The 26,929-nt window shown below is 40.6% G+C and overlaps 1 protein-coding gene across 1 annotated transcript; it reads left to right on the forward strand.

Moving 5' to 3' along the window:
* The first annotated feature begins 8,635 nt into the window (after positions 1 to 8,635).
* On the forward strand, positions 8,636 to 20,306 carry ZC3H15 (zinc finger CCCH-type containing 15). Its single transcript, XM_074548159.1, has 10 exons — positions 8,636 to 8,869; positions 10,696 to 10,797; positions 13,485 to 13,596; positions 14,296 to 14,448; positions 15,386 to 15,477; positions 16,551 to 16,733; positions 17,424 to 17,570; positions 17,773 to 17,877; positions 18,107 to 18,233; positions 18,455 to 20,306. The coding sequence occupies exons 1-10, from the start codon at positions 8,792 to 8,794 to the stop codon at positions 18,646 to 18,648; spliced, it is 1,293 nt and encodes a 430-aa protein (XP_074404260.1). The 5' UTR covers positions 8,636 to 8,791; the 3' UTR covers positions 18,649 to 20,306.
* The last annotated feature ends 6,623 nt before the right edge of the window (positions 20,307 to 26,929 follow it).

The following is a 26,929-nucleotide window of genomic DNA, read 5'->3' on the forward strand; positions in this document are numbered from 1 at the left end:
CTCCATTTCTTGATTATTCCCTCTCTCCCCCTCATATCTCCTCTTATTGTTTTGCAAATGTTTGCACAGTGATTTGACCATTCAATTCAGATGTCACCAGTGCTGGAACCAAATACATTCCCTGATAGAAACATATTCTACCCATCTTACGCATCACTCTGGACATGTTTATCAAAGAGTCACACCAAATACCCACATTGAATTTTGGAGCACTAGTCAGAAAGCACCTTGTAACCCAAGAAAGGCCCTGCTCACAACCAACACGCTTGTACCAGGGAAAAAAAACCTTGAAATTGCACTGAGCAATGTTACACTGCTCTGTGTTAGCACAGATCACCAAAGGACCCAGTTATTCTGCCTAACAGCATCCTCTCTCCCATTTGCCAAACCAGTCATTTTCCCTGCCCAGAGGGCATGATATCAAAACAATGAACATACTCAGAGGAGCTCTGCTGGCCAGGGTAGGAGATCCTGTTTCCCCACATACCCCTCTGCTCTTAGGTGTCTATTAAAACTCCACAAAAACATAGAGAAGACTTGTTTAACCTTGAACTATCTGAATTTGCTCCCACATCCATGGCATTATTAAAATGCTTTCTCAGCAATATCAAATACTTCTACTGTCTCTATCATTCATCACTTGATAGAGAGCAGTGCTACAGAGAGCTTTGAAACCAAGCACCACTGACACTGCTGCAGCACCATTTGAAAAGCATTGGATTTTGTGCTTGCACTGACACTTGAACCTGATTGCTCAAACCAACTTGGGAACTAGATGACAAATAGTAAATATGATGTTAACCTGGATAAAACCATTAATTCATTTGTAATTGTTTATAATCCTAGATTGTTAAAAAATTTTTAAAGTTCTATTAAAAATAACACCTAATTTAGTTATTCTTTTACATTTAGAAAACATTACTCTTAAACATAATTTTGATAATAGAAGATTCCACTCTTTAACCAGAAGCTCTCCACTTACTTACCTTTCTCTCCTTCATCCCTGGTAAGAAAAGGCATTTGGTTAAAAACAACAGGCATCATACAAAATAACTTCATACTGGTCTTACCCCCATTGGTTGCTTGACACTGTTGTAATAAGAAGTCTATTCTATGGCTCAGAGATTAAAAAGAAAATCACAAATGCTTACCAGTTGCAGGGAATCCAAGCCTAGATTGCCCTTGTCACACAAGTGAAGCTTGTTTAGACCCAACACCATCTTTTTAGATGATTTCATTACAGGTGAAAGAATACTTATTTCCTCCAACAAGAATGTATTAAAAACCCTTTCTAGAAAAAAACATCATTAGTACCAGAACTTGTCTCAAGTACCGGCAAATGTCATTTATAAAACACACTGCACCATGAAAGCAACTTCTTTTTAGAACTCTCATTGTGACAGATACACTGCTATTGCAATTAAAAAAAAACACAGTTCATAAAACAGGAAAAGAGGATATTCTAACACAGATACAGCTTACTGGAATTGGCCAACATTTCTACATCATCTAGAAAGAAGCAACTTGTTCTTTCAGGTCTGACAGCAAGTTGGGAGTTTCACACCCTGCTTTGCTCGCAGGGCAGCAGTGCCTCACCCAGCACAGCCCTGTGTGCACAAGGGCTCCCCTGGCACAGCTGACCCTGCCAAGAGCTTTTGGTGCCTCCAGAGCCTCCTCAGGGCTCCCCCTGCCCTCAGCCCCGAGCCTGCTCTGCCCAGGGCCAGGGCTCAGCTCTGGCCACTCACCCCAAACACTGCCAGGAACCCACTGCTGCCCTGGCACCCCAAACACCCCCAGGGCAACAGCCCATTGTGAGCACACCAACAGCCTGGCACCCCAAACATTCCCTCCTCTGCTGCCTCATGGCAACCAAGGCCACAACACTGAAACAGCATGGCCATTATTTGTGGGACCACAGATAGAGGATATTTTTGCTACCAAAGATTCAACCAAAACCCCTTGGATTTCATTTTACTGCCAACTTGCTCAAATCTCTTCATTACTCTCTGGACACTCCTCTTCCAACTTTGTTTTCTTTTTCTGTATGAAGGGAAAAGAGGATGGCTTCTTATTCATTAGGAGCATTTACAGAGCTAATTTCCACAGAACAACTCATGATTATTGTCACCTCAATCTTACAACACTGTAAAATGGCATCTCCAATTTAATAAATTTGCTACCAACACTAATCTGCCCAGTCCACTTCACAACAATCTGATTAAGAAACCAGTATTAGATCTACTTGTTTTATCATTGCAACAGTGACAATAAAGAAGTCAATTAAGGAGCTATCTGCTCAAAATTTCATGTTCTGTGTCAAGAGGAGAGGCATACTGCAGCTTACCTGGAAGGGTGGTAGCTGGTTACCCTAACTCATACTCACAAGTAAGCTCTGAAAGCTCGAAAAATAAAGCACATTTTAAATGTGACCATCATGGCTTGTTAAAACATATCTGAAAAATATTCGTTTGCATTAAGAAAGAGAAGCATAAATACACTAAGAGAAAGGGAAATATGCACAATTTCTTTCCCCATCTGGTTCAGAATAGGTATATAAACATAGACCTGATACACAAGTATCATGTTTAATATATAGACAGTTATATAATATATGGGCAGTAATATAAGACAGTTGCCTGGATCAACCTGCAGAAAAATGTAAATAAACATCAATTTCATGTTAGACCTCTCATCTTCTGTTTAAACCAACCAGACACCCACACTTTTGGACAGGATTGAAAAGTACATCAAAGTCAAAGGTACTCTTTCCTAAGTCAGCTACAAGCCCTTGAGACTCAATCCAGCTCTGCAATGGGACTGCAAAGCACTCAATGTCCATGCTGCCTAACTGGAAACACTGCTCATTTTCCTCAGGGAGGCTGTACCATTACTGGAATCATCCTGAATTCCAGTAAACCATTTTCCCAATCTTTCCATGTTTAAGAATCTGACCTTTCCTAACTGATACTCTTCAGATGAGTTCTGTTTTTTTCTGCATTTGCAGCTAAAATAATAATCACGTCTATGAAGTTAACAACTATTTCAGATACCATTTATTCCTTACCTAAATCCAAATAAAATCCTATAAATAACTATAAGACTGATTAATAATGTAAATGCCTATTCAAAGTACCTTATTTATTCTTTTATGCTTAGGGAATTTTAACTTCAAATACACTTTTGAATTAGTAATATTCAATTCTATAGAGAGATTACAACTCTTTAGAATTCTTCTGTAGGCACAGAGCAAGCTCCAAGAACCCAAATCCAGATTAATACATGGCGAGAACACTTAGAGCACCACATCCTTGATTGGGCAGAGGTACAAAATTCCCAGAGAACAAACCCTTTTAGAGCAGCACCACACATTATAGCATTGCTGAGAAAATCCAGGCCAGCACACAGAGAACTCCCAGAAGGATTTTGGCACTACCCTCATGCAAATCCAGGGAAAATCACACTCTTGTCTCTGGATACAGCTTGTCTCCACATCTCCTTACGGACACCAGTCCTGTCCCAGATACAAGTAAATGCTGTTGGAAAAATATGACACTTGAAAAAGCTCCTTAGGGAGTAAAGTGCAGGTTTACATCCTTTTGGCTCTTCCTCATTAAAACTCTTCCCAAATCCTGCAGTTGTCCAAATTACTTTGTTACATTCTACCTTATTTATGTAACCAGAAGCTTTCCACTTTCTTGTTTGTCCCTTGTTCCTGAAGTGGAAAGACCTTTTGTAAAGCTTAATTTAATTTTAAATTTGATATACACATACATGGAAATCATACATCTTTTCAGCACCTTGACTTACAACTTGTGAACACTCTGTAAATAAAAGCAGTTTGAGTGTATAAATTACAGTTTTCTGGGACAAGCACTTGGAATGTGGGGCAATTGTGACACCTAGTGGCTGTTCCTGAAATTACCTCGAACATTTTAAGGGTAAAGCGGTGGAAAAAAGAGAGAGTTAGGGGTTTTGAGTTCTGGTTTGGTCACAGGGTTTGAGTAACTCACCCACCACCACAGCCCTGTTTGCAGAAGTTCCTCAGGACAGGCAATCCCACCAAAACCAGTTTGTGCCTTCGGAGACTCCTCAGGCCTCCCTGTGCCACAAGGATGCTCTGCAGAGTGCCCTGAAAGAGCAGTCACCCCAAACATGCCCAACAAACCACAGCTACCATAGCAACAAACTATGACCTAAACAGCCCAAGGGAGCCAGGGACAGCACCTGAATACTCCCACAGCAAAGTAAATGTGCTAGCATCTCCTGGACTCATCACAATAGACTCAAGTAAATCCAGTCCAAACTCTCCTCAGGACATTTTGCCTATAAACAAAAAAGAAAAAAAAAAAAAAATTAACATGCAAAATACCACAACAATACCCACTTTCTACAGCACTTCCAGCACAGATTTAAGTCCTCTACTAGTCCCTGAGAACATTACAAATACCCTGCCTTACGCTCAGGATATGGATTTAATCCATAATGTTCTTCAGGTGGATCTCATCATTAGCCAGAATGTCTCCAGCTGTCTTAAGTTAGGCTTTCTCATATAAAACCCTCCACTGGAGAGGGGGGCAGCTTGAGGGAAAGTGTAATGGTTTGGACCGGTTACCAACCTCTTTTTTTTTTTAAGGGTAAGTTAGAAACAGCCTCTTGAAAGGAGAGGTGGCTTTATGTTGTCTTACTTAGACGCTTTTCCTAAGAGATTTGACATTTTATTTAGTTTAATGGAATGATTTATGTTGGAAAAGACCCTTCAGGTCATTATTGAACTATGTCTTGAAGTTCTATATCTATACACTTTTCATATCTGTTCAGGGAAGGTGACTCTTCTGGGAGCCCTGGGCCAGTGGGGAAATTCTTCCTAATATTCAGTCTAAACCTTCTTTAGCACATTTTGAGTCTGCTTTCTCTTGTCCAGTTGCTTTTTTTTTTTTTTTTTTTTTTTTTTTTTTTTTTTTTGTGGGGGGGAGAAGAGATGGACCCCCCTGACTGCGGTCTCTTCTCATGTAGCAGCAGAGAATGATAAGGTTAACGGAGGTATTTTTTCCCCCCAAGCTAAACATTCCTAATTTCTAGAGCCTTTCTCAGAAGGCTAAAGCCTGAAAGTGTTGCTTCATCACAAATATGAAAACATGCAGCTAGGGAGATGAAGAAGATGAAGTGAGTGTCTTTTACCTGTATTATTCAAATGTAAAACAAATATGGAGGTGAGTAGGAGTTACAGCTCTACAGCTGGTTTGTGACAGAGAAGGAAGGATCTGTAGACTTGGCTTTTTGTTCCAATTTGGATGCAAGCAGCAGCTCTTTGGCTGTGTCTTTGTAGGTTCATACTCAACTTTCTCACTTGGCAGAAACTCAGTTTGGTTTTTGTTTGTGGGGGAAGAACAAGAAAATGTATTAAACTGAGATTATTTTAATTGTGGCAGATGCATGCACACCATGATGTTAGTGAAGCTCAATGAGTGCTTGGACTGCCCACTTGTGATTTATTCAATTGTGCATAAAGCAATCAGTGTTCATAAGAAATAGAGTATCAATTTTCAATTTTGAGGTATAGCAAAGGAGGTGGATAAAATTCAAGAAGCTCCAATTATGTTAAGCCTGATATTTCTGTGGTTACTTAGGATTTTTAAAATGAAATATTGTAGACAGTACTGACTTATGTTAGCTCATAATTCTAGCCTCAACTAGTTCTAAATCTAATGCTGGATGCAAATTAGAACCAAGTTGCATAAATTTCTAGAAACCAGAAATAAAATACTGTTCTTCAGGCTTGGATGGATTAATCTTTTAATTATGTGTTGTATTTATGATAATCTTTGTGTTCTCTATTTTTTTCAGATCACAATGGAAAGAGGCAACAACATGGGAATAATTTTTCCTTCAAACTGGAAGACACAGTGGCTTATGCCACAAATGAAATAAATTTCACAGGAGAAGAAACCATTATGGCCTGGCTCACCTTACAGTGGAATCACAGTGATGTTAGCAGGAGTGTGACTGACATGAGAGCAAGTTGTCCCAACAGCTCAATCAAAATGGGCCCGTTTTTAGCCTGAATTCCTCCTGTGTCAGGCTCCCACCACTCTCTGCTGTGTCTTTGCTGATGGATCAAGAAATCATTAGTTATTACAAATCTGACTCAATGTAAACCAGTATGCCTGGCAATCAGGGAACCTCCTTAGACCTTCCTTTGTCTCGTGCCTCTTTGTGACTCTGAGCCCAAAAACAAAATCTGGAATTGTTTCCAGTATTATGCAGACTATGTAGACTGCAAACTGAAGAACCAAAGGGTCGCCTGCAGCAGGTGACACAGGGACACATCCAGGTGGATTTGGAATGTGTCCAGAGATATGGACCCAGCCATGCCCTCTCTGGGCAGCTGCTCCAGTGCTCTGGCACCCTCTGTGAAGAGAAGCTGCTCTTCTTGTTGAGGTAAAACTCCTAATGTTTTACTTTATGCCATAAACATGGTTTATCACATCCCAGCTCTTAGCCTGACACAGGCCACCTTGAACTCAGCCAGGCTTGGGGCTGTGAGCCATTCCCTGGGGAGGGATGCCCAAGCAGTGGCTGAATTGAGATTAATTATCACCTAATGGCTGTTTGTCCCCTGACATTTAATTGTCTGCTTCGTGTATCCTTCAGAATGCAGCAGATCCTGTTAAAAATGACCAGATAATATTGGCTTTTGCATTTATGTATTAGCTTTTGCACATTGTTCTTGATTGTAAGTATCTAGATACAGTACAAATTATAACTCTTTTTAGCTGCTTGTTAATATGATATAATCAGCTTAAGTATTGCTCACAGACATAGTAGTGTGATGAATATAATATCTATGTATTGCTTATAGAAATAATAGTGTGATGAATGCATTGTACTATTGACCTTAGCAAAACATAAGCTGTGAAAAGGCTTTTGTGTAACCAAGAACAGTGTCAGGCCATCCACTGACTGACCCCTCCAAGTGATAAGATAACCATGACACAAACCAGAGGATAATTAGAGAATACGGTGTTATTTTTAAGGAGGACACACTAAATCCTTCTCAGAGGATGGTTAACAGCAGGATGGAGACACAAGAAGATATAAAATATATTGACCTCATGCACAGGATCTCATGGGAGTGTGAAGAAGCCAAACAAAGGAATTCCCAAAACCTCAAAGTTCGGAAGAATGTTTGAATAATATATGGAACACATGAATATGCTGTGATGTAACTGCATAAATATAACACTGTCTGTATGTGTTCTTTGGCCAGGAGCACCCCAGTGCTGGATTTTGTCGCTTATTTATCCCATATTCAGCGTTACAAAAATTCATTATCCTGAGTTTTGTTTTTCACAATTCGAAGCATGTGGAAAATCACACTGCAAGAAGCCAGTGCCCCTGTAGACGACAGCAGGGTCCTGCAAGAATCAATTTTATTGGAATAAAGGGAGAGAACCCACTGCACCATTCCCCTCTGGGGTCTCTCAGAGAGTACACATACTCCTTTTACCCCAAACTCCCGGCTGCAGGTTGCCTTCTGTCCTTTCCCCAGTGGCCGAAGCACTAGGAGGGTACAGCCTTCAGCATATTCCTACCTGAACTTGGATCCTCCTGCATCGCGCATTGCATGACCACTAAAACTAGCTTTAAGCCCAGCCCTGGATGAAGAAATTAATACTCCTAAGTCTATTAAGCCTGCATTTTTCCTAGAGTTCAAAAGCTGAGGATGTGCTTGGTTCTGCAACAAACATGACCTGCACGCCCACCCTCCCAGAACCTGCCAGGCCCGTTCGGGACGAGTCGCTGTGAGGGCACTCGCAGCCCTTTCTCCTTCAGAAGGAAACCATCGCCTCTGACAAACAGAGCAGGGTCCCTCACGCTCCCTCACATGGAAACCATCACCTCTGACAAGAAGAGCACTGTCCCTTTCTCCTCACGATGAAACCACAGCCTCTGACCAGCAGAGCAGCCTTCCTTTCCACTCACACGGAAATCTCCGCCTCTGGCCAGCAGAGCAGTGTCCCTTTCCTCTCCCACACAAGGAAACCACAGCCTCTGACCAGAAGAGCAGCGTCCCTTTCCGCTCACTAGTAAACCATCACCTCTGACAAGAGCGCCGTCCCTTTCCCCTCACACGGAAGCCATCACCTCTGACAAGCAGAGCACTGTCCTTTTCCCTGACAAGAGTAACATTTCTCACGCTCCCTCACAATGAAACCTCCTCATCTGACCAGCAGAGCACTGTCCCTTTCCCCTCACACGGAAAGCATCGTCTCTGACAAGCAGCGTCCCTTTCCCCTCTCTCACACTGCCGCTGATAAGCAAAGCAGCGTCCCTCTCCTCTCACATGGAAACCACCGCCTCTGACAAGAAGAGCAGTCCCTTTCTCCTCACGATGAAACCACAGCCTCTGACCAGCAGAGCAGCGTCCCTTTCCACTCACACGGAAACCCCCACCTCTGACAAGCAGAGCAGTGTCCCTTTCCTCTCCCTGACAGTAAAACCACAGTCTCTGTCCAGCACAGCACTGTCCCGTTCCCTCACACCCTCCCGTGACGTCACGCGCCTCGCCCCACCCCACCCATGACGCGCTCGCCCCGCCCCCGCCTCGTGACGTCAGGCGGCGCGCGCAGCCTGCCGGGAGGCGATTGGCCGGCCGGCGGCGCGTTCCCATCGTGCCCCGCGGGACTCGTTGCGCCTCCCCCGCGGCGGCGGCGCGGCCCGAGCCCGTCCCGGCCCTTCCCGGCGCTGCCCGGCCCGAGAGCCCCGCGGGAGCGCCCCGGCCCGCCCCGCCATGCCCCCCAAGAAGCAGCAGCAGCCGGCGGGGGGCAGCAAGAAGGCGGACCAGAAGAAGAAGGAGAAGATCATCGAGGTGAGCAGGCCCAGGCCGCGGCCTCTCGCTGGGCCCCGCCGCTCCCTGCGGCCTCCCGGCGGCGGCGGCGGACCGGGGAAGGATCGCGGGGCCGGGAGCGCTCTGTGCCCGGGGAGGCGCTGATCGTACCCAGCTCTGGCCGGGACACTGCCCGAGCTGTGCTGGGCCTGAACGTGATGTGACAGCCCTGCTGTGCCTTTTTGCTCGCCCTTTCCCGTGTTCATCCCGGTGTGCTGTGTGCGCCCAGAGTCCGGCTGCTGGGCTGTAGGTCTGTGCTCTTGCGGTAGGACCAGATTTCTCCAGAGATCGCTTCACACGTTAATGATTCCTTGGTTTCTTACTCAGATTGCCGTGGGTTCTGTTGGAATTTGTTCAGATCGAAAAAAAAACAAAACCAAACCTGCTAGAGGGGTGTGTGTGTTTGTCTATGCTGTGGGTCTGAATTTATGCGCACAGTACAAGCAGGGTAGTTACAGAAATTTAAATATTTGCCTGAATTATTGGCGTGAAGGATGGTGCTCGGGTGAAATACCCTTGTAATGAGTGTGTTCCTTTAAATCTGAGGTTGTGGGTTGTTGTTTTTGTGGTTTTTGGAAATGTCGGGTTAGAGCAGTTGGCCTTGTGTTTTCCTGATATTGGAGTTCCTGAGGTTCTTGCTGAATGTGGCTGCCCTGGAAAAATTCTGCTTTTTATCACAAAGAAATGTGGCTGAGATAGGAGAAACTGGCATTAATTGTTAGCTATAGATTCTTATATAAATCAAATACACAGGGATTATATTTTCCATGCTGTATTTACAGTAGAAATCAAGTGTGTAAATGATAAATTTTCTTTCCCATCTAATTGTTTTGACTTCTCCAGTTAATACCAAGTAACACAGGGAGCATGTTGTAAGTGAAACCAGCATGAGTCTGGAAACTTGGACCTGTTTATTTTGTAATTAATTTGTAATATGCTTTTGGATTGTTTGACTTCCACAAACATATTTGCACTGAGCTGTTTTCACTGGATGAACATCTGTTACTTTTTCCTTCAAGGAGGAAAACGTTGGTATCAAATCAAAGGCATGGATAAGTTCTTAAGGCAGGTATTTCAGTTACAAAAAATAATTTCTGCTTTGGCTACTCATGTGAAAATAAGCTGGGGTTTTGGGGTTTTTTTGTGCATTTTTTCCATAGGTTTGCTGTAGAAATGGCTCCTTAACAATAAAACTGAAGATAGAGAAGGATTGATTTAGGCAGTAAACAGAAATATCAAGCAGTGGATTTTAGGAAGTAGAAACACCTATCCAGGATAAAGACTTCAGATTAATACAGTTGGAAAAGAAAAAGCTTCCAGTACTTGAAAATAAAAAGTAACATGTCACATGTGGTAGTAGAAAAGTGATGTGTGTTATATAGGTGCCTGTGTGAATAGTTGAAGATAGAAGTAATGAGTGATAGAAAAGAAACCAGCAATAGTTGTGGCTAATCAGTTGTCCTGTTTTCCTCACTGTTCCTTGGGTATCTCCGGTACCATCTGCTCCTGCTGCCCTGAGAGTGCTGTGTGTCCCCTCTCACCCTGATACCAGGCACGAGGAGCTCTGCTGGTAAAAGCAGGAGCTCACACAAGGGCCACGTTCAGCAGGGAATGCTGAAAAGCCACTTCTGAACATGATACGAGTTCAAATTTTGTCCATATTGCTTCTTGCATTGTTTGTGTTCCTTTAGGAAACAATCTGTATTTTACTGAAAGCCTGGAGGAGTGGCTAGGGTGGGGTTTCTGTTGTTTTGGTGGTTTTGGTTTTTTTTTTTTTTTAATATGGCTGTGTTTATCTCTTGATTTAGGACAAAACATTTGGCCTAAAGAATAAAAAAGGTGCAAAGCAGCAGAAGTTCATCAAGGCTGTGACTCACCAGGTTAAGTTTGGTCAGCAGAATCCACGTCAGGTAAGCGTTTATTGTGGAATGTTTTCCCACTGCACAGTCAAATCATTTTTTTCTGTGTGTACAGATGGTCAGGAACTGAGGGAGGAGACAGTTGAGCTGTTCTTGCCTCCTGTGAGTGGCACAGATCTTGCTAACAGTTGTTGTGCACATCTTGTCTAGCTGTAAATGATGTGCCTGTGTGAAGCTAGTACAGAGTGTGGGGGTTTGTTGGATTTTAGTTTGTTTTTTGGTTGGCTTTTGTTGTGAAAAAAGAGCTGCATCCCATCCAAACTCAACTAGTCAAATTTGTCTCCACAGTGTTCTGATAGCAGCATAATTTAGTTTAAGGTATACCTGAAATGAAATTGTAGATACTGGTTGTCAACAAAGTACAGTTGTACCTTCTTTCTGTTTTTAATTCCCACCTTATTTGAGAAATAGTGAGCAATTCAAATTAACAAGAGTTGTTCCTAAAACTAGAATTGAAGTAAGATGGAAGTATGAATCTATATGTTCCCATTCTTCTACTTACAGAAGTATTTATTACAATTTTAAGTGGACACAAGTCTGTCAAGTCTCCATCTATTTGGTGAACTCTTTGATCAAAAAACCTGAAATTTTGAGCTGCTGTGTGCAAGTTGGCTCTCCTGTACTATGAAATAAAATGAGATACCATGTTTACATTATACTCAGTCAGAAAGCATGGATTTAATGGAAATGATCCAGGTCTCTTATTCCTAGCTGTTACATATTTACACAGCTTTCTGTCCTATGAATAAGCCTGTAAAATTATAACATTTGCATTAGCTCAGTTTATGATGTCATGGGACATTTCTTGCATAACAAGAATGAGCTAGCATGGAAAGCCCAGCTTGAAGAGTAAAGTTGGTATTTGGGTCATTAAATCTAATAATTTTTATTTTTGTTGTAGAAAATATTCCTTGATGTCACTTCAAAACATTGGTGTTATTCAAACACTTCTAAACTTGTGTATGAAATCCCTTATCTGTGGCATGTTTATAAATACCACTATGTAAAATAGCCAGCCTAAAATATTGTTATTTCTCAATAACATATTCTCAAACATATTCTCAATAACATATTCCCAAAAATATGTTATTTCTCAAATGCTGTTTGAGTGTTGGATGTCAGGATCAAATTTTTAAACCTGATTACACCTCTCTTACCTTATGGAATAGCTTTCAGTTGGATTGTTCCTGAGAAAGAACTTTTTAAACCAGTTTTCGTCATGTCATGAGATTAAAATGGAAGTGCTGTTAGAGCTTTACCTTTGGTGGTGAGGGTTTTTGTTTTTTTTTTTTTTTTCTTTTTTTTTTTTTCTTTTTCTTTTTTTGTTCCTTTTTTGATTTGTTATGGTTTCTTTGGGTTTTTTGTTTCCTGTATTTTGAGGGGTTTTGTTTGTTTTTTGTTGGTTTGTTGGGTGTTTTTAAGACAAGCTTCATCTTCAAGAATTTAGAGCTCTGAAGAGAAACAAAAGCACTCTTAAAGTACAATTTTCTGTAGTTGACATATGTGGGTTTGTGTGTTATTTAAAATAGCATTTGTGAACTTTTACTAGGAAAACTAGCCAAGCTGCTAATTACTTGTTAAAACACTTTGGTGTATTTTTGCTAAGTTCACCATAAGATCAAAGCTCCTTTTTTAATATTACACTGTGGTTTAGAAAATAGCACCCACATCCTTGTTAGTGGTGTTAGTGTCACTGGCTTCCCATAAGGACCAGAGGCAAATAAGCACAGAATCCTTAAGGGCAGAGAAGAACTCTGTGAGCATTGAGTCCTGCCATTAACCCAGCACTAAGCCATGTTCCCAAGTGCCACATCCACACATTTTGAACACTTCTAGGGATGGTGAGTCCACCAATGCTTGACACACCCTTTCAATGATGAAATGTTTCCTAAAATCTCATCTAAACATTGTCTGGGATAACTTAAGACCATTGCCTCTTACCTTGTCACTTGTTACCCTGAAAAAGAGATGGAGCCCCACCCTGCTAAATCCTCCTTTCCTGTCTGATCTAAGAATGTTTCTCCCATGTCCTCTTTCACGTATTTTCATCCCACTTTGCTATAGACACACACCTGCTCTGGCTTACCCAAAGAAGGATGAGGCAGAGTAAGGTATTCTTTTGTTAGACATGCAGTTTTCCTTCCCTGGATGAGCTTATTTTTCTGACTTGGTCCTTAGTTAAACAATGAAGCATTCATATGTTGAGTTGATCCAAATTAAAATAATGTTCTAAAAGCACTTTCAACTTCTATGGACAGATTTCCTGGAATTTCTACCTGTTGTATGGATCAGAAGAAAGTGTAAAGCAGCATGTAGGGGGTTCAAGAAAGGTTTTTTTTGTGCAGATCTGGAAGTAGTTGCGCTGCAAAAAGAGAAGTTTCAGTGCCTCTCAGTGGCTTTCCTGCCTGTGAAGGGGCAGTAGGGGTCACTGTGACACTGAAGGTACCTGCCAGCACTCACCTCTCTGGCAGATTTACTTTGCTAAATACTTTGCTGTCCCTCCTGTGGAACAGGTTGGTAAAGGGTACCAGCTGCACACACAAGAGTAGCAATTCTGAGCCTTGCAGGTTTCACAGATTGTTTCATTCCTGCCTTTGTAAACTGATTCTGAATTATTGCCTATTTTAACCCGCAGTTTGTGTCAAGTGAGTCCTGGCATCCTGCTTTTCTCTTTATAGGTTGCTCAATCAGAAAGTGAGAAGAAATTAAAGAAAGAAGATAAGAAAAAGGAATTACAAGAATTAAATGAGCTCTTCAAGCCTGTGGTTGCTGCACAGAAAATAAGCAAAGGTATGACTAAGTGATTTCTCCTCATTCATATTTTCTTATTCATATAGCTACTTAAGGCATAATAACCCTTCAAAAACACCATTTGTTATTTTAATGAAGTAGATGTGACTATTTCCTTCTCCATCTAGTGTGCCAAGTATTTTGTCAGTCTTGACTTGACATTGTTTTGAGAAGTCCTCTGGGGTCAGTATATCATTAGAATATCAAAAGCTACATTGATGTTGCTGAAGATACTTGGCTGTGGTCTGATTGATCAGTTAGATGCTTCTGGATGTGTGGTATGATTTTTCTGTGTGTGTGTGTGATGGTATTCAAAACAGCCTGTGTCCCCAGGGGAGTGTGAACATCCAGAGAAAGGACATAAGATCATAACTGTTGTCTTAACAGAAGGCTTGTACTCAAATCAGAGCAGTAAATACTTTCCACTTACTTGTATCTGACTTCATAATTAGCAGTAGCATTTGGGTTGGGTCTCTGTTGAGCTTGGTTATTGAACAAATAAACTTTTTGATGTTACCAAGTTTTTACTGACCTATCTTCTGGAGTTTATGTGAAATAATTTTTGACAAAAGAAGCGTGATTTTCATATATTTAAAGTATATATTTTCATTCTGTACTTATCCGCAATATTCTCTGAATTTCTAATATATGACTTTTGCTTAAAAATAGTATTAAAATATAAAAACTTCCTTCACTCAGGTGCTGACCCAAAATCTGTAGTTTGTGCTTTCTTCAAGCAAGGCCAGTGCACTAAAGGAGACAAGTGCAAGTTTTCTCATGATTTGTCCTTGGAAAGGAAGTGTGAAAAGCGAAGTGTCTACATTGATGCTAGAGATGAAGACCTTGAAAAAGGTGTAATAATTGTAGAAATTTACTGCTAACCTATTCTGATTCTGAAACTGGAATTTTAGGATTAATGTCTTCTGTATTGTTATGATTATGAAGAACAGTGACTATGGCAGTATCATGTGTTCTGTCATATAAGTTGCAAGTTGAGCAGTATTTGACCTTTCTGCAGTTGCTGTTTCCCTCTGAAGTTGTGTAGAAGGGAAAGGGGGAAGTGCAATGAGCAGCCAGAGTTGCCTTCCAGAGCTGCTGCTGGTGTTTGGCCACATGTGCACAGTTCTACATTCAGGGATACTTGGGAATTTTTTCTGTGACTTTCTCTCCCCAAATGACTTGTTGGCTAAGTACTCTGGATTTTACTTTTATTTAGCAGGGATTAGAGATTTTACAGAACTTGGGGTTTTTTTCTTATTTCCTTAGTTTGAGTCTTTATTTGAATTTCAGCCTCTGTCATCCTAAATGTATCTAGTGGAATCCCACAGACTCACTGCTAATGTCATTGGTGATTTTCTTCTTTTGGTGGAAGCTTCTTTTAACTTTAACACAGATAATTTGGTATTATCTCTTTCGAGCCTGCAGTTAGATTAGCTATATTTCTGAATATTACCATCCAGCTTTCTCTTTTGTTCAGTTGTCTTGTTTTTCTTCTTTTCCCTTGTACACACTCAGTACTGTACAGATGGAATGACACATTATGGAGTGTTTAACTCACACTTTATTCATTTCAAAATTAAAATTTCTAGGGCTTTTGAGGTAATTGTCCTTAGAGTGGCATAGGAGAGTTTGAAAACAGTATTTTAAGAACCTAAATTTATTTTCCCTAGAATAAACTACTTAAAATGTAGGAATTGTATATTAAAGCTGTTAGTGGGCAGAAAAGCAGCTTGCTGGCAATGTTCAGTATTTGGATTTTTCTGTGAAACCATCTGTTGTCTTTTTCTAGATACAATGGACAACTGGGATGAGAAGAAGCTGGAAGAAGTAGTGAACAAGAAGCATGGTGAGGCGGAAAAGAAAAAACCCAAAACCCAAATAGTATGTCTTCTTTTTTTTTTATTACTTTTTTTTTAATTGAGCTCTACTAGAAGGAATTAAGTGCAGTGCAGTCTGGCATTAGATGTGTTTTATCATTATGTAAAAATTTAGAATGGAATATTATAATAATAATAATAATGTTCTGAGTAGACAGCTGGCCTGATAGTATTTCTTGTAATATCTTTAAAAATTAAAAAAAAACAAAACCACAAAGAAAACCACAACCCAACAGCTCTCTTCAGTCCATAAAAAGTTTTCTCTTGTACATTACAAATGGATAGTAGGTGAAGTGCTTTATAGAAATGCTCAAGGTTTCAGCAGTATGTCTAATACATCCTAATTGCTTAGAAAATGCAAGTATTGTGATCAGTGAAATCTGTTATTGCAGTGACTGAACTATGTATTGACTTATCTATGTACTGGGTGACATACAAGCATTATAAGCTTTTGCATTTTCACCTAATTTATGGATTGAGAGTAATTTGTAATTTCTGGACTCTAAGCTAAACAATATTTTTTAGTTCTGCACTAAATGGCATAGTGGGTTAATCCCTTTTTCATTCTTAGGGACTATTTCACCTCTTTTTTAATACCAAATAATTAAATCCTCTATTGATACCGCCTAAGTTTGCAAAAGTTAAACATTGCTGTGGCTAAATATAAACTATGAATTGCCTGTTAAAGGTCCTAGGATGGCATCTTTACCTCAGGATCCAGAGCTGGAAGGTTTACCAACATGTGAGGCAGATGCAATTTGTGTTGTTGAAAACTGCACCAGTGTTGGTGATCAGAAAGAGATGTGCTGCTGGATTTACAGAAGTGCAGAGTTGCCAGTCTTCTGCCATCTTGTCTCTTTTAATTGGGATCATCTTGAGGGACAAAAAGCTGTTGATTCCATGAGTTTTAGATACTCAGTTGCACTACTTTGTTTACTGGTTTTAGTAGCAATGTATTTCAGGTGTTCCTTCTGTTCTGGGCACAGCTGACTCAGACTGACTGAACTTCTGACATGGGGTGTAAAATGCTGGGGATGGAAAGAGGACACAGTGCTAACAACCACTGTTTTTGTACAGGTCTGCAAATACTTCCTTGATGCCATTGAAAACAACAAATACGGATGGTTTTGGGTCTGTCCAGGTGGAGGAGACAACTGTATGTATCGCCATGCCCTCCCTCCAGGCTTTGTATTAAAGAAAGACAAAAAGAAGGAAGAAAAGCAAGATGAAATCTCATTAGAAGATCTAATAGAAAAAGAGGTAAAGTTGTTAAGTATCTTTTGGTGGTAGTTGTTTTCATTACTCTGAAAAGACACGTGAAAAATATGCTGATTTATAATAAAAATCTATTAAATGTTTTTAGAGCTCTGTGAGCTGGGGCAAAGGATGCATAGCATTGATTCATGGTTTTGTTTAGAAACTATTACCTAGTAAATAGAATTAACTAGAGCTGCATACTTAGTGCAGCTGTTGCTTACCCATTTTTAGGAGGCTTCTATTTCTTAAGTGCTATTTCTCATTTATCCATTACAACTGCTTCTGTGGCTTTTCTCATCCCCAGCTCAGTGTCCCCTTAGTTCTCCCTTTACTCTTTAATGAGGCACTACACTAACACCAAGAGCACAAGGCCTTCTGAAGGGGTTGCTGCTCTGCTTCTTCCTGTCACCCTTGCTTGGCAGTGTCACTTGAGCAGGGCTGAGCTCTTGTCTTTCCTTTATTTTCTCCTCCACTTTTCCTATCGATTTTCATTCCAACTCCTCTCACTAACTGGAAAATCCCATGTTGAGTCAAATGTTAAGAAGGTGATGCATGTTTAACAGTGTAAGAGTCTCAAGAGGGACTTGGAAAGAAATGTTTTCAATTAGTTTCTAGAAAAGAGTAATTAAATATCCAATTTGTTATAGCGTTTGGAAAGAATTTCTGGCATTAATGAGTCTCTTTTCTGGACAGCGTGCTGCCTTAGGACCAAATGTTACCAAAATTACTCTAGAGTGTTTTATTGCATGGAAGAGAAGAAAAAGACAAGAAAAAATTGATAAGGCTGAGCAAGATATGGAGAGGAGGAAAGCAGATTTTAAAGCTGGCAAAGCATTGGTGGTAAGTTTTACAGTCCAATTCTTACTGTAAGAAGAGCAGGTCAATAAAGTTTTGTGAAGAGGTAGCTGGCCTGAAAATGTTTTGCTTATTATTATTGTGTGTCATGTTTGTTTCCTTGTTTTGTAGTTGGTTTGTGTGTGGTTTTTTGTAAGCAGTATAAATTGCATGAAGTGCTAACTGAAGGATGTTTTGCTGTGGATAGATCAGTGGGCGTGAGGTGTTTGAGTTCCGGCCAGAGCTGGTTGATGCCGATGATGAAGAAGCAGATGACACCCGTTATGTCCAAGGAGCAGGAGATGATGATGAGGTAAAGAAACAGGATTAAATCAAGGAATGTGTTAATTGCAATAAAGTTTGAAAAATGTCAGTTTGAAAGCCCTTACAATGAAATTAATAGGCTTGGTTTTTAATACTGCCACAGAGTATATTTTATCAGAAGGTTCCTGTTGAAGGTGACAAATGTTGTAGACATCTTGCAGAAGTGAGGATTTTTGTGGAAAAGTAATTCATGCAGAGCATCTTTGTTTATTTTCCAGACAGAAGATCCTGTGTGCATAAATGATGTAGATTTGAACCTGTATGTCCCCAAGGCAGTAGAGGAGACTGGTATTACAGTGGCTAGTCCAGAGAGATTCAGCACATACACTTCAGTAGAAAAAGATGGTAAGTTGTTATTTTGTCCAGCCTGTTTTCATAGTTATTATCCAGCCTTGCACATTAACCAGGTACATGCAATTTGGCCAGTATAAATCTGTGTGAATTTCAAATAAAATAGTTTGTTCATAGTTTCAAAATTTGGAAGCATGTTTAGTAGGATTGTGAATTCAGTTGGTGATTAAGAAACTTGTGACACTGAAATGCCTAAAAATTATGTTTATTTTCAGATAATAAATTAAATGAAGCTTCTGGTGGTGATATAAACAGCAGCGAGCAAAATGATTTAGATGAAGATAATGATGGAGATGGGGAATTGGAAAATGGAGTCATTGATGCAGTTCCAGTTGATGAAAATCTCTTTACTGGAGAGGACTTGGATGAACTAGAAGAAGAACTAAACACTCTTGATTTAGAAGAATGAACTAAAAAGCTCCAGTGAGGAATTAAACCTATGTGAAAACTGACTACATTTTTTTCTCCTTTTTGAATAGAATTCTTAAACAAGATGTTTATGGTTATGCAGCTGAATATGATGGGCACGTGATATACCAGGAATGTTTTCCTTCAATCTCATCTACTCCAGTCTTGGCTATGCTCACAGTAAAACGTTCAGAGTAGTTCAGAATTACCCAACAGCTGAATTTGCAGACAGTGAGATTAAAACTTCCAACTAAGAGTAGGAAGTGTAACTGCTTTGCCAGTATGCAAGCGGGCAGTTTGACATCAGGTACAGTACAAAAATCCAAGTATACATTCTTCACAAAAAAAAGCATTTTTATTAGTGATTGTGTTGATTTAGAAACTGCCTGAAGGGTTTTTAGGCAGGGTACTCTAATGGAGCTGATGCAGATTATGCTTCTTTAAGTGGTGATTAGCTTTATTTGATCAGCTGGATACTGAAGATTGTGAACTGATATTTCATACAATACCAGTACAGTGCCCTCTGTTTAAAATGTTTTAAACTTTCCCACCACCTTTTGCCAATAAATCTGTAAATAAAAATCATCAACTTTAAAATACCTGTGTTGATTTTTCTCTGCTAAGTAAGGATATCATACCAAACTGTTAAGAGCTGGATTTTCTAATAGAGTGGTAGATGTTTTTCTCTGCAGTCTTGATACAGAAGTGATGGTGTTGGCTTCATTACATTTGGGCTACCTGCCATTACAGTTTTTTTGTCTGCTCTTGATGCAGTGTAAAATTCAGCAGCCAGCTTTTCTCCCTTGCTGTTCTTATTCCCTGCCCACCCATTAGCTGATGTAATACCTGCTGTACACCACTGACTGCTGTTCAGCCTCATTCTCTCCCCACTGTCTTTTGTAGATTAGTGAAGAGTTCAGGCTCTGCAGAGCAGGGATGTTACAGTCCAAAACATGCCTGCCATCCCTTTGGTGTCCTCTAGATAACAGCAAGTTGTGCAGGGGTAAGGTGCCTCAGGTGCTGTGCCCTGCAGACTGCACTTCATGGAGTCAGTCTGTCCTTTTCCAGTGGATTGAGTGTCTGCCACAAGGATTTCTCAGCAGTGGTGCTTTTCCAGGGGGCGGCTCCTCCTTGCCATACTCCTGCTGTGCTAATGAAACCCTTTGTATTGATTTTTCTAAAGCTCTTAAATCACTACTTCCAGAACCAGTGAGAGTTATGGCATTGTTAGTGAGTTTTCCCAAACTGCTTTTGGGTGGTAATATTAGCTTTACTGATTATTACTGGCACTGCTGAATTGACTCTTGTTGCTATTTCTAAAATAGCAGACTTAGAATTGTTGGCCTTTTTTGGGATCTTTGTGGAATTCATTTTTTCCTGTAGGAACAAGCAGAGCTTGGGAGAAAGAGGCCTACTGAAATTAACTTCTAAATGTAAGTGTCTAAGGAAAAGCTGCACTATCAAATATAAATATTTATTTATGCAGATTTTTCTCCTGTGGCCATAAATAAACAGAGTTGATGGATTATTGTATTATACTGGCCAGCAATAGAATACCTGGCTATCAGGACACTTAAGAATGCAGTTCATTTGAATGTATGTTGCATAATTTTTCAAAGTTGTATATTTTAAATGGGAATAAAAGTAATTTAATCATTATCAAGGAAGAAAATGGCTATGTTTTCTGTCGTAGGGGTTGGTTTATTGTATATAGTACTCACTTGATAATACTTACCTGCTTCACTGATGTAAATAATGTAAATATTTGCTAACATTTTGTTCATTTTGCTTGAGTTTTACAGATGAGGAATGTCAGGGTGACTTGGTAATTTCAGCTAATAAAACCCTGATGTATGGGCAGAAAGTGCCTGTGTGCCCTTTTGGGTCTAAAAGGATGCTTGTGGTGCACAACTCCTTTGTACAGGTGTCATGTAAACATTCAGACAGTCGCCTTGCATAACACTGAACATCTGTAAGCTAGCTGAAGAAAACCTGATTTTCCTAGGCAGTAGCTGTTGACAGATGACTTTAGGTGGGCAGGGAGCAATAGCTGGCTGTCCCTGTTTAGTTTTCACTCGTTTTTCCTCTCTTACTCTGGCACAGCTCCTGGCTGGGCTTCCTCTGCCCAGATTTCCCACCATAAGAGCAGGGAGCATTCAGACTTCAGAGAGTGGAGAACCCTCTGCTGCTGGATGTTCCTCCTGCTTTCATAGGGACTGCTAAAAGTTCTTCATTTCTCATTTCAAGAACCTTGCATTTGTAGCTAATGGGGTTCCAGTCAATAAATGCTGAGTTGAAAATGAATGCCAAGGCATTGCTTGGAGAAGATGAATTATTAATGTTCAGGAAATGAGCAGTGATAGAAGGGAGTTCACTTGGATGTGACATCACTAAGTTGTTCTTACATTGATGCACGTTTCCTCTGATAAATTACTGATAATTCCTCTGAAATTTCCTCGGAAATTACTCTGAATAAAGTCAGTGAGTCACTTCTGGAAGAATGAGTTATAATCTCAATGCAAAAATAAAGGTATCTTCATTTCAGTGACTGCCCAGTCTGTATGGGTTAAAAATACAGTATTTCAGGCCATAAAGCATCATAAGCCAGGTCAGAAACAGCTTTGCAACAAACTTGGTCCAGTGTTTGTATCACCCTGTGTTGCTCCTGACTTCCATGAGCACTAGGTGAGAAATGCAGCTGTGGCTTGAGAGAACACACTGGTGTAGCCCTGCCTTGAAATCACCCTTGGTACTGGCCATGTGTGTGGACAAAACCAGTTCAAGGTGCTGCAGCAAACCCATGCCTTTGCTTCCTGCTGTTTGCTGTTTTGGGAGTAGAGTGTTGGTTGGTTTTCAGTTTTGGTGTGTATTAAAATCCCATTTCAGTCACACAAAAACTGCTTGGGCTGCTGAAACTGGCTAGCTTTAAATTCTTTGAAGTTCTGTGAGTTTTTTAAAGCCTGTGTGATTAAATTTTATGCTTGCCACTGCTTTGTCACTCACAGCTCTCTACTTAGTTTTGGAATGAACACTGTTCACAAAGGCCTGGAAAAATATTTAGAATTAACTGCCAAGACTGACCTTAAATATTACATTATCTATGAGTTGTTTGTAATACAAGTGTTGCCATTTCTTAATGGAAAGTGCTCCCCAACTGTTTTTATCAAGAGGAGGTTTTATTATTGATACAACTTCAGACCAAGCAGTGGTACTTAACTTGGCAATTCAGTATTCTCATAATAGATGGTGTTTGTTTAATATGTTGGTTACAGAAAGAATGTACACATTCAAATCAGTATGCTTTTATTAATGCTTTTTTTCACAGTTTAGTTGGATGGGGAATTACAGCTGTCAAAAACTGTGTTCTGAATGCTGAATTCAAGACATTCTGAATGCTAAATTCTAATTCTTTTGCAATGCTAATGCCCCTTTTAAAAATTACCTGAATGTAGTAAGTAATACAGGCTTAATTTTGGTAAGCTTACATATCTTGCAAATAACATGCTTGGAGGTTTCAGAAACATCAGTTGTTATCCCTGTTCCATGTGCTGCTTTGTAAAAACCTACTAGAACTGTAGAATGTTTAAGCAGCTAAACTAAAAATCTTACAAGGTTGGGCCTTTGTTTTCCTCACATGAAATTATTACAGCCCTAAGCTGAGAGGAAGGGATTGTTCTCATATGCAAATCTTACATACATATTCACCTGAAGTGCCTCAGGAACAATTACCCCCTGAATAATATGAATAAGAATTGGAAGGGAATTGGAAAAATGAGATGTGGGAAGTCCAGAGGAGCTGCAAAAACCCATGTGACAGCAGCTGTACTGCATCAGACCAAGGGACTGTTAATGACACTCCCAAAATGAGACACCTGAGGAGCAAGGAGGTGAGAGAAGGACAGGCCTGTGCACTGCTCAGGAGCACTTCTTTTACAGAGCTTCCAGCAATTCCTAATCTGGAACATTTCCTCTGCTAGATGGAGCCTGTGGTATCTTTCTCTTCAGGGCACATTCCCTTGATTTTCTAACCAACTTTTGGAAACTCCTCTTACATCTTGTTTGGAACATGACTCCTGCTAGCTTGGGTTCTTCCAGGAAGCCATATCCTGTGCTTTGCTTTGACTTAATGCCAAATAGAGAAGGGTGGTGTAAAAAGAGAAGCTGATGTATTTCACTTGTGGAAAACATAAAATCTTGATGCACTTCAGTGCTTGAAACAGGAGGGTTTTTTTCAAAATTAGAAGCTTTCTCTTAACATACTTGATTTTTTTGCTATAAATGGGCTTCTAATAAGCAGAATCTTTTATGAAGCAAATGTTTCATGAATGAAGTCTTTGCTACTGGTTAGGTACCAGGTGTAATTTTTGGAGCTGTGATCACCTGCAGTGCTTTTACTGTGATATGTGCACATGACCCTTTTCTTTTTCCCCCACACTGGTATTGCAGGCTTGGAAGTGACCTTGGCTTTGCTTGTCACACTTCTTCCTTTCAATGGATGCTCTGTCTTTTTACAGAGAGCAGCTGTTGCTGGTGTTAGCAATAAGGCCAAGATGTTTTATTCATTTATGATGTTAGAGCCCTAATATGTGACCACAATAGGCTCCTTCATAGCACATTATTGAAATGAATGCCAAAAATAATCAGTTCTTTCAATCAGAAAATAGCAGCAGCAGCATCTTATCTGTGTTTAGGGAAAGAGACCTCGGAGGAAATCTCTTTATCCTACATTTGTGCTTGAAAATGTAGTGTTGTAATACATTTGGACCTAAATTTGAGCAAGGCTGGTTTAAAACTTTGGGTAACTCACGGAATGCCTCTATCAGACTTCAGAAATGAGACAGACTCCTAAATTAAAGAAAGAAACCACAGGAAAAAAAGCCTTCAGAAAAGGAAAAAAGCAGAAACAATACTGAAGGAAAGAGAAAAGCAAATTATTGTAGAAGTTTCCCAAGGCAAAACAATGTTCTTTATACCATGAGCCATTAGGGAAATGTGTTCTGTGGAGGCTGCATCCTTGTGCTTGAATGAAACTGTCTATCAGCACATAATATGGATGTAGCACATCTCCAGCAGGAAATCAGCTTGTAACTTTTATTTCTCAGGCCTCTACAATACATTTTGACAGGATTGCTCTTATAGGAGAATTTTTGTCCTCTTCATGTTCCACCTCCACTTCTGTTTCATTCCCTTGGTTTCCCTTCTTGCGATCTGCACACAAGGCAGGCAGAGATGGGATCAAAGAGGATGTGGTAGTTTGGTCACTGTTTTCTATCCATCTCTAACATTACAGGTACTTTAATTCTTTCATTTGGGAGCAGTAGACTGCTTCAGAAAAAAAAAAATTGACTTCTACTTCAAAAATTCCACAGTTGCAACTTAATGCCTCCTTAAAATCAGATGACAGCCAAGTTTCCAGGTAAGAAACCTTTAATCTTCATTCTTCATCACTTTGTTTTGCTGTCTTTTCTCTCTGCTGAGTATAAACACAGGGGAAGGCAGGCTCTTCTGACTGACCTCTCTAATCCATATCAGCTAGACCCCCTGCACAGGCCTGGAGCAAGGCGTGGTGCCCTCAGCACTGTGCTTCCCTAAGGTGTCTCCAAACACTCCAGGGGTTTGTTTATCAAATGGAGACAAGGAGGATTAGGAAAGCTGGTCAGAAGGAGTAGAGCAAAAATTACAAGCCTGACAGACTGAAGTCAAAATTAGAGGGAGCTGTAAACCGTAAGGGTCTCACTGTTGTGAGATATTTCCTTGAATAAGCACCTGGGAGGTGGCAGAGCTGCACTTGGTCAGCACTATCAGCCCTCCACCATGAGCTCTTCAGTGATTTTCTTGTCAATGGATGTCTGTATTCTGTACATGGCAGCTCCCACACAGTGCCTTCCACACAGAAATACCAAGTTCCAGCTCTGCACAGCAGTTGCTGCACATGAATAATTGCCCATTCTTTGTATGTGCGGGCAGCCAGGACCAGTGGAATGAGCAATCTTCCCCCAAGAGGGCAAAAAGGGAAAAGCTTAAATGTGCTCTTTATTCAGGGCATGGAAGTGTCTGTGGTTTCCACCACTGATAACTGTTGTCAGCATTAACTTCTGTTTGATGGATGCAAAAATAGTTCTTTGACCAGCAGTGCCCATCTGAAACTCTGCTGGAGTGACCCCTGGCAGGGCAGGCTGATGGCTTAGAAGCAAATAGTACAAATTAGAAAACAAACCAAACACCCCCAGCCCTCACTGCCCTGGCTGAACCCTCTGTTAGAATTGGCTGATTATGTCTGGGTCTATGTTTAGTTTTATTCCTTGAGGGAATTTTTTGTTACGTTACTCAGCAATGGCATGGTCACCAATGTACAGTGTTTTATAGATAAGGACATGCTTTGGTTTAATATTAATGGCAGGCAGGACAGTATTCCTTGGACACAGTGGATCAAAAGATCATGGCTTCAAGGTGAGGGGGAGTTGGGTTCTTTGGGGAGAAAGGGGCATTTCTGCTCAGGGAAGAGGGAGGAAGTTGGGGCATTCTGTAAGGTGGGAAGGTGCATTCTGAGGGCAAGAGGCTGGAGCAGGCATATCAAAATGGAAAATGCCTGGGCTCAAACATTTGAAATGCTTCTTGAGGAACAAGAGGAAGGAAATATCTCAGTATCAGTCATGTTATTACCATCTTTTAGAGCTTTTGTGTTTGAGTAAAACAATACTCAGAGTATTGGATACAAAGGAATTTGTTTCTACTTTATTCCTCCACTGCCTTTCAATCCTACTTGCTCTACATCCTGTTATTATTTTGTTATCTAAGTCTTCAACACGTTTAAAGCCTGAGCTTGTTACTTAGCACAGAGAAGCCTGAAGAATTATTCCTTTCCAGGGAATTTGAAAGTTTTCAACTTGTTTTTGTTCCAAATCCTTCAGCAGGAATGTGGAAGCATTACTGTAATACAGGAGCACTGGAGGACAGATGCTTCAAGGCAGATGTGGCATTATGTGCCTGGAATAATCAGTTAAAAAACCAACAGACTGCTCTGTGAGTCTGAGCCTTGTTAGATTCCTTTGAAAATGCATGATGAAAAAAATAATCAAAAAAACCCAGAAAAGTGACAGAAAAAATAGAAAAACCTAGAAAGTTTGGGGGAATGATTCCAAAGTTGTACACAAGAAGCTGTCATTTGTACTAAATAGGAGATGATTTACCCTAAAGACAGGGATAACAATATCTCAGGGATACAACAGGAAGCAGTGGTCTCTGGTATTTCTGTGTAATCAGAAGCAGTCAAGAATGCAAGAAACCTAGGAAATGCCTCTTGTCATCTGGAAATTTTCCATAAATGGAAATAAACTAGAAAGTGACCCATCTTCTGTGCTTATAGAGCCTGTGTGAGGAGAAGTGCTCTGTTTCACTCTGTCCCAGCAGAATAGTGCTCCACAAGAATTTCTGCCAGACATAGGCACTTCCACTTTCTAAATAAAACCTGGTGCACACTTGCCATGGATGGCAGACTCAGCAGAAATGACATTACTTAAATTAGTATGAAAACAGTGGCTGGCAAAAGAAGAAAAAGGAAGATTGATGGTAGAATAAATAAATCTCTTCCTCACTTTCAGGGGACTGCATAAAAGCAGCATGTTCTAGAGGATCCTTGTGAATGTAAAAAGGTAGAATTAAAATTCATGGCACCCAGCAAGCAATGGACCTTCCTTCATGGAAAGGCAGAAAGAAGTGGAGGAGGGAGTGATGAAGAGATGGGAGGGATAGTTCTGTGTTTAATCAAGTGCTGTTAGCACTCCAGTGTTCATTGTGACTGGTGTGTGTTTCCAAGCTGTGCTGGATACAGGCAGAAGGGTGGATCAGGAATAAGTGCAGCTCCAGGTGCAGTTCTGTGTAAAGGAATTGGCCTGTAAAGGAACAGTGACTGCAGGAGTAACTCACATGGGAGCTGGAGCTTTCCATCTCATGGGCTGGAGATGCCAGGTCAGACATTTCAGTGGGATGGGAGAAGCAGAAGTACAGAACTTTCACTCACAATACAATATTCCATGGGAGACAAGTGCACAGCTGATGATTTCAATGCTTCATCTCTTTTCCCACTCTAGGGGCACAAAGCCAGTTCCATCATGCTCTCTAGATTAGCAAATTCTCCCAATCCCCTTCTTAGAATTTCCTGAGACCTTTCCCACCAGAAGCCCCAAGAGCCCCATATTTCCATGGCTCTCTCCTGGAAGTTCCATCACTGCGATTACCCAAGGGCACTGCACTCTTTCTGGGATAGGTGTGGTGACTTCCCT

The sequence above is a fragment of the Zonotrichia albicollis genome, chromosome 10 (genome assembly GCF_047830755.1).
Source record: "Zonotrichia albicollis isolate bZonAlb1 chromosome 10, bZonAlb1.hap1, whole genome shotgun sequence".
NCBI lineage: Eukaryota > Metazoa > Chordata > Aves > Passeriformes > Passerellidae > Zonotrichia > Zonotrichia albicollis.

What these genes read in the sequence shown, in the direction of transcription:
- ZC3H15 (XM_074548159.1), top strand. Translation starts at nt 8,792, where the DNA reads ATGCCCCCCAAGAAGCAGCAGCAGCCGGCGGGGGGCAGCAAGAAGGCG. An exon ending in AGAAGGAGAAGATCATCGAG is followed by an intron (nt 8,870 to 10,695) that starts GTGAGCAGGCCC and finishes CTCTTGATTTAG; the next exon opens with GACAAAACATTTGGCCTAAA. An exon ending in AAAAACCCAAAACCCAAATA is followed by an intron (nt 15,478 to 16,550) that starts GTATGTCTTCTT and finishes GTTTTTGTACAG; the next exon opens with GTCTGCAAATACTTCCTTGA.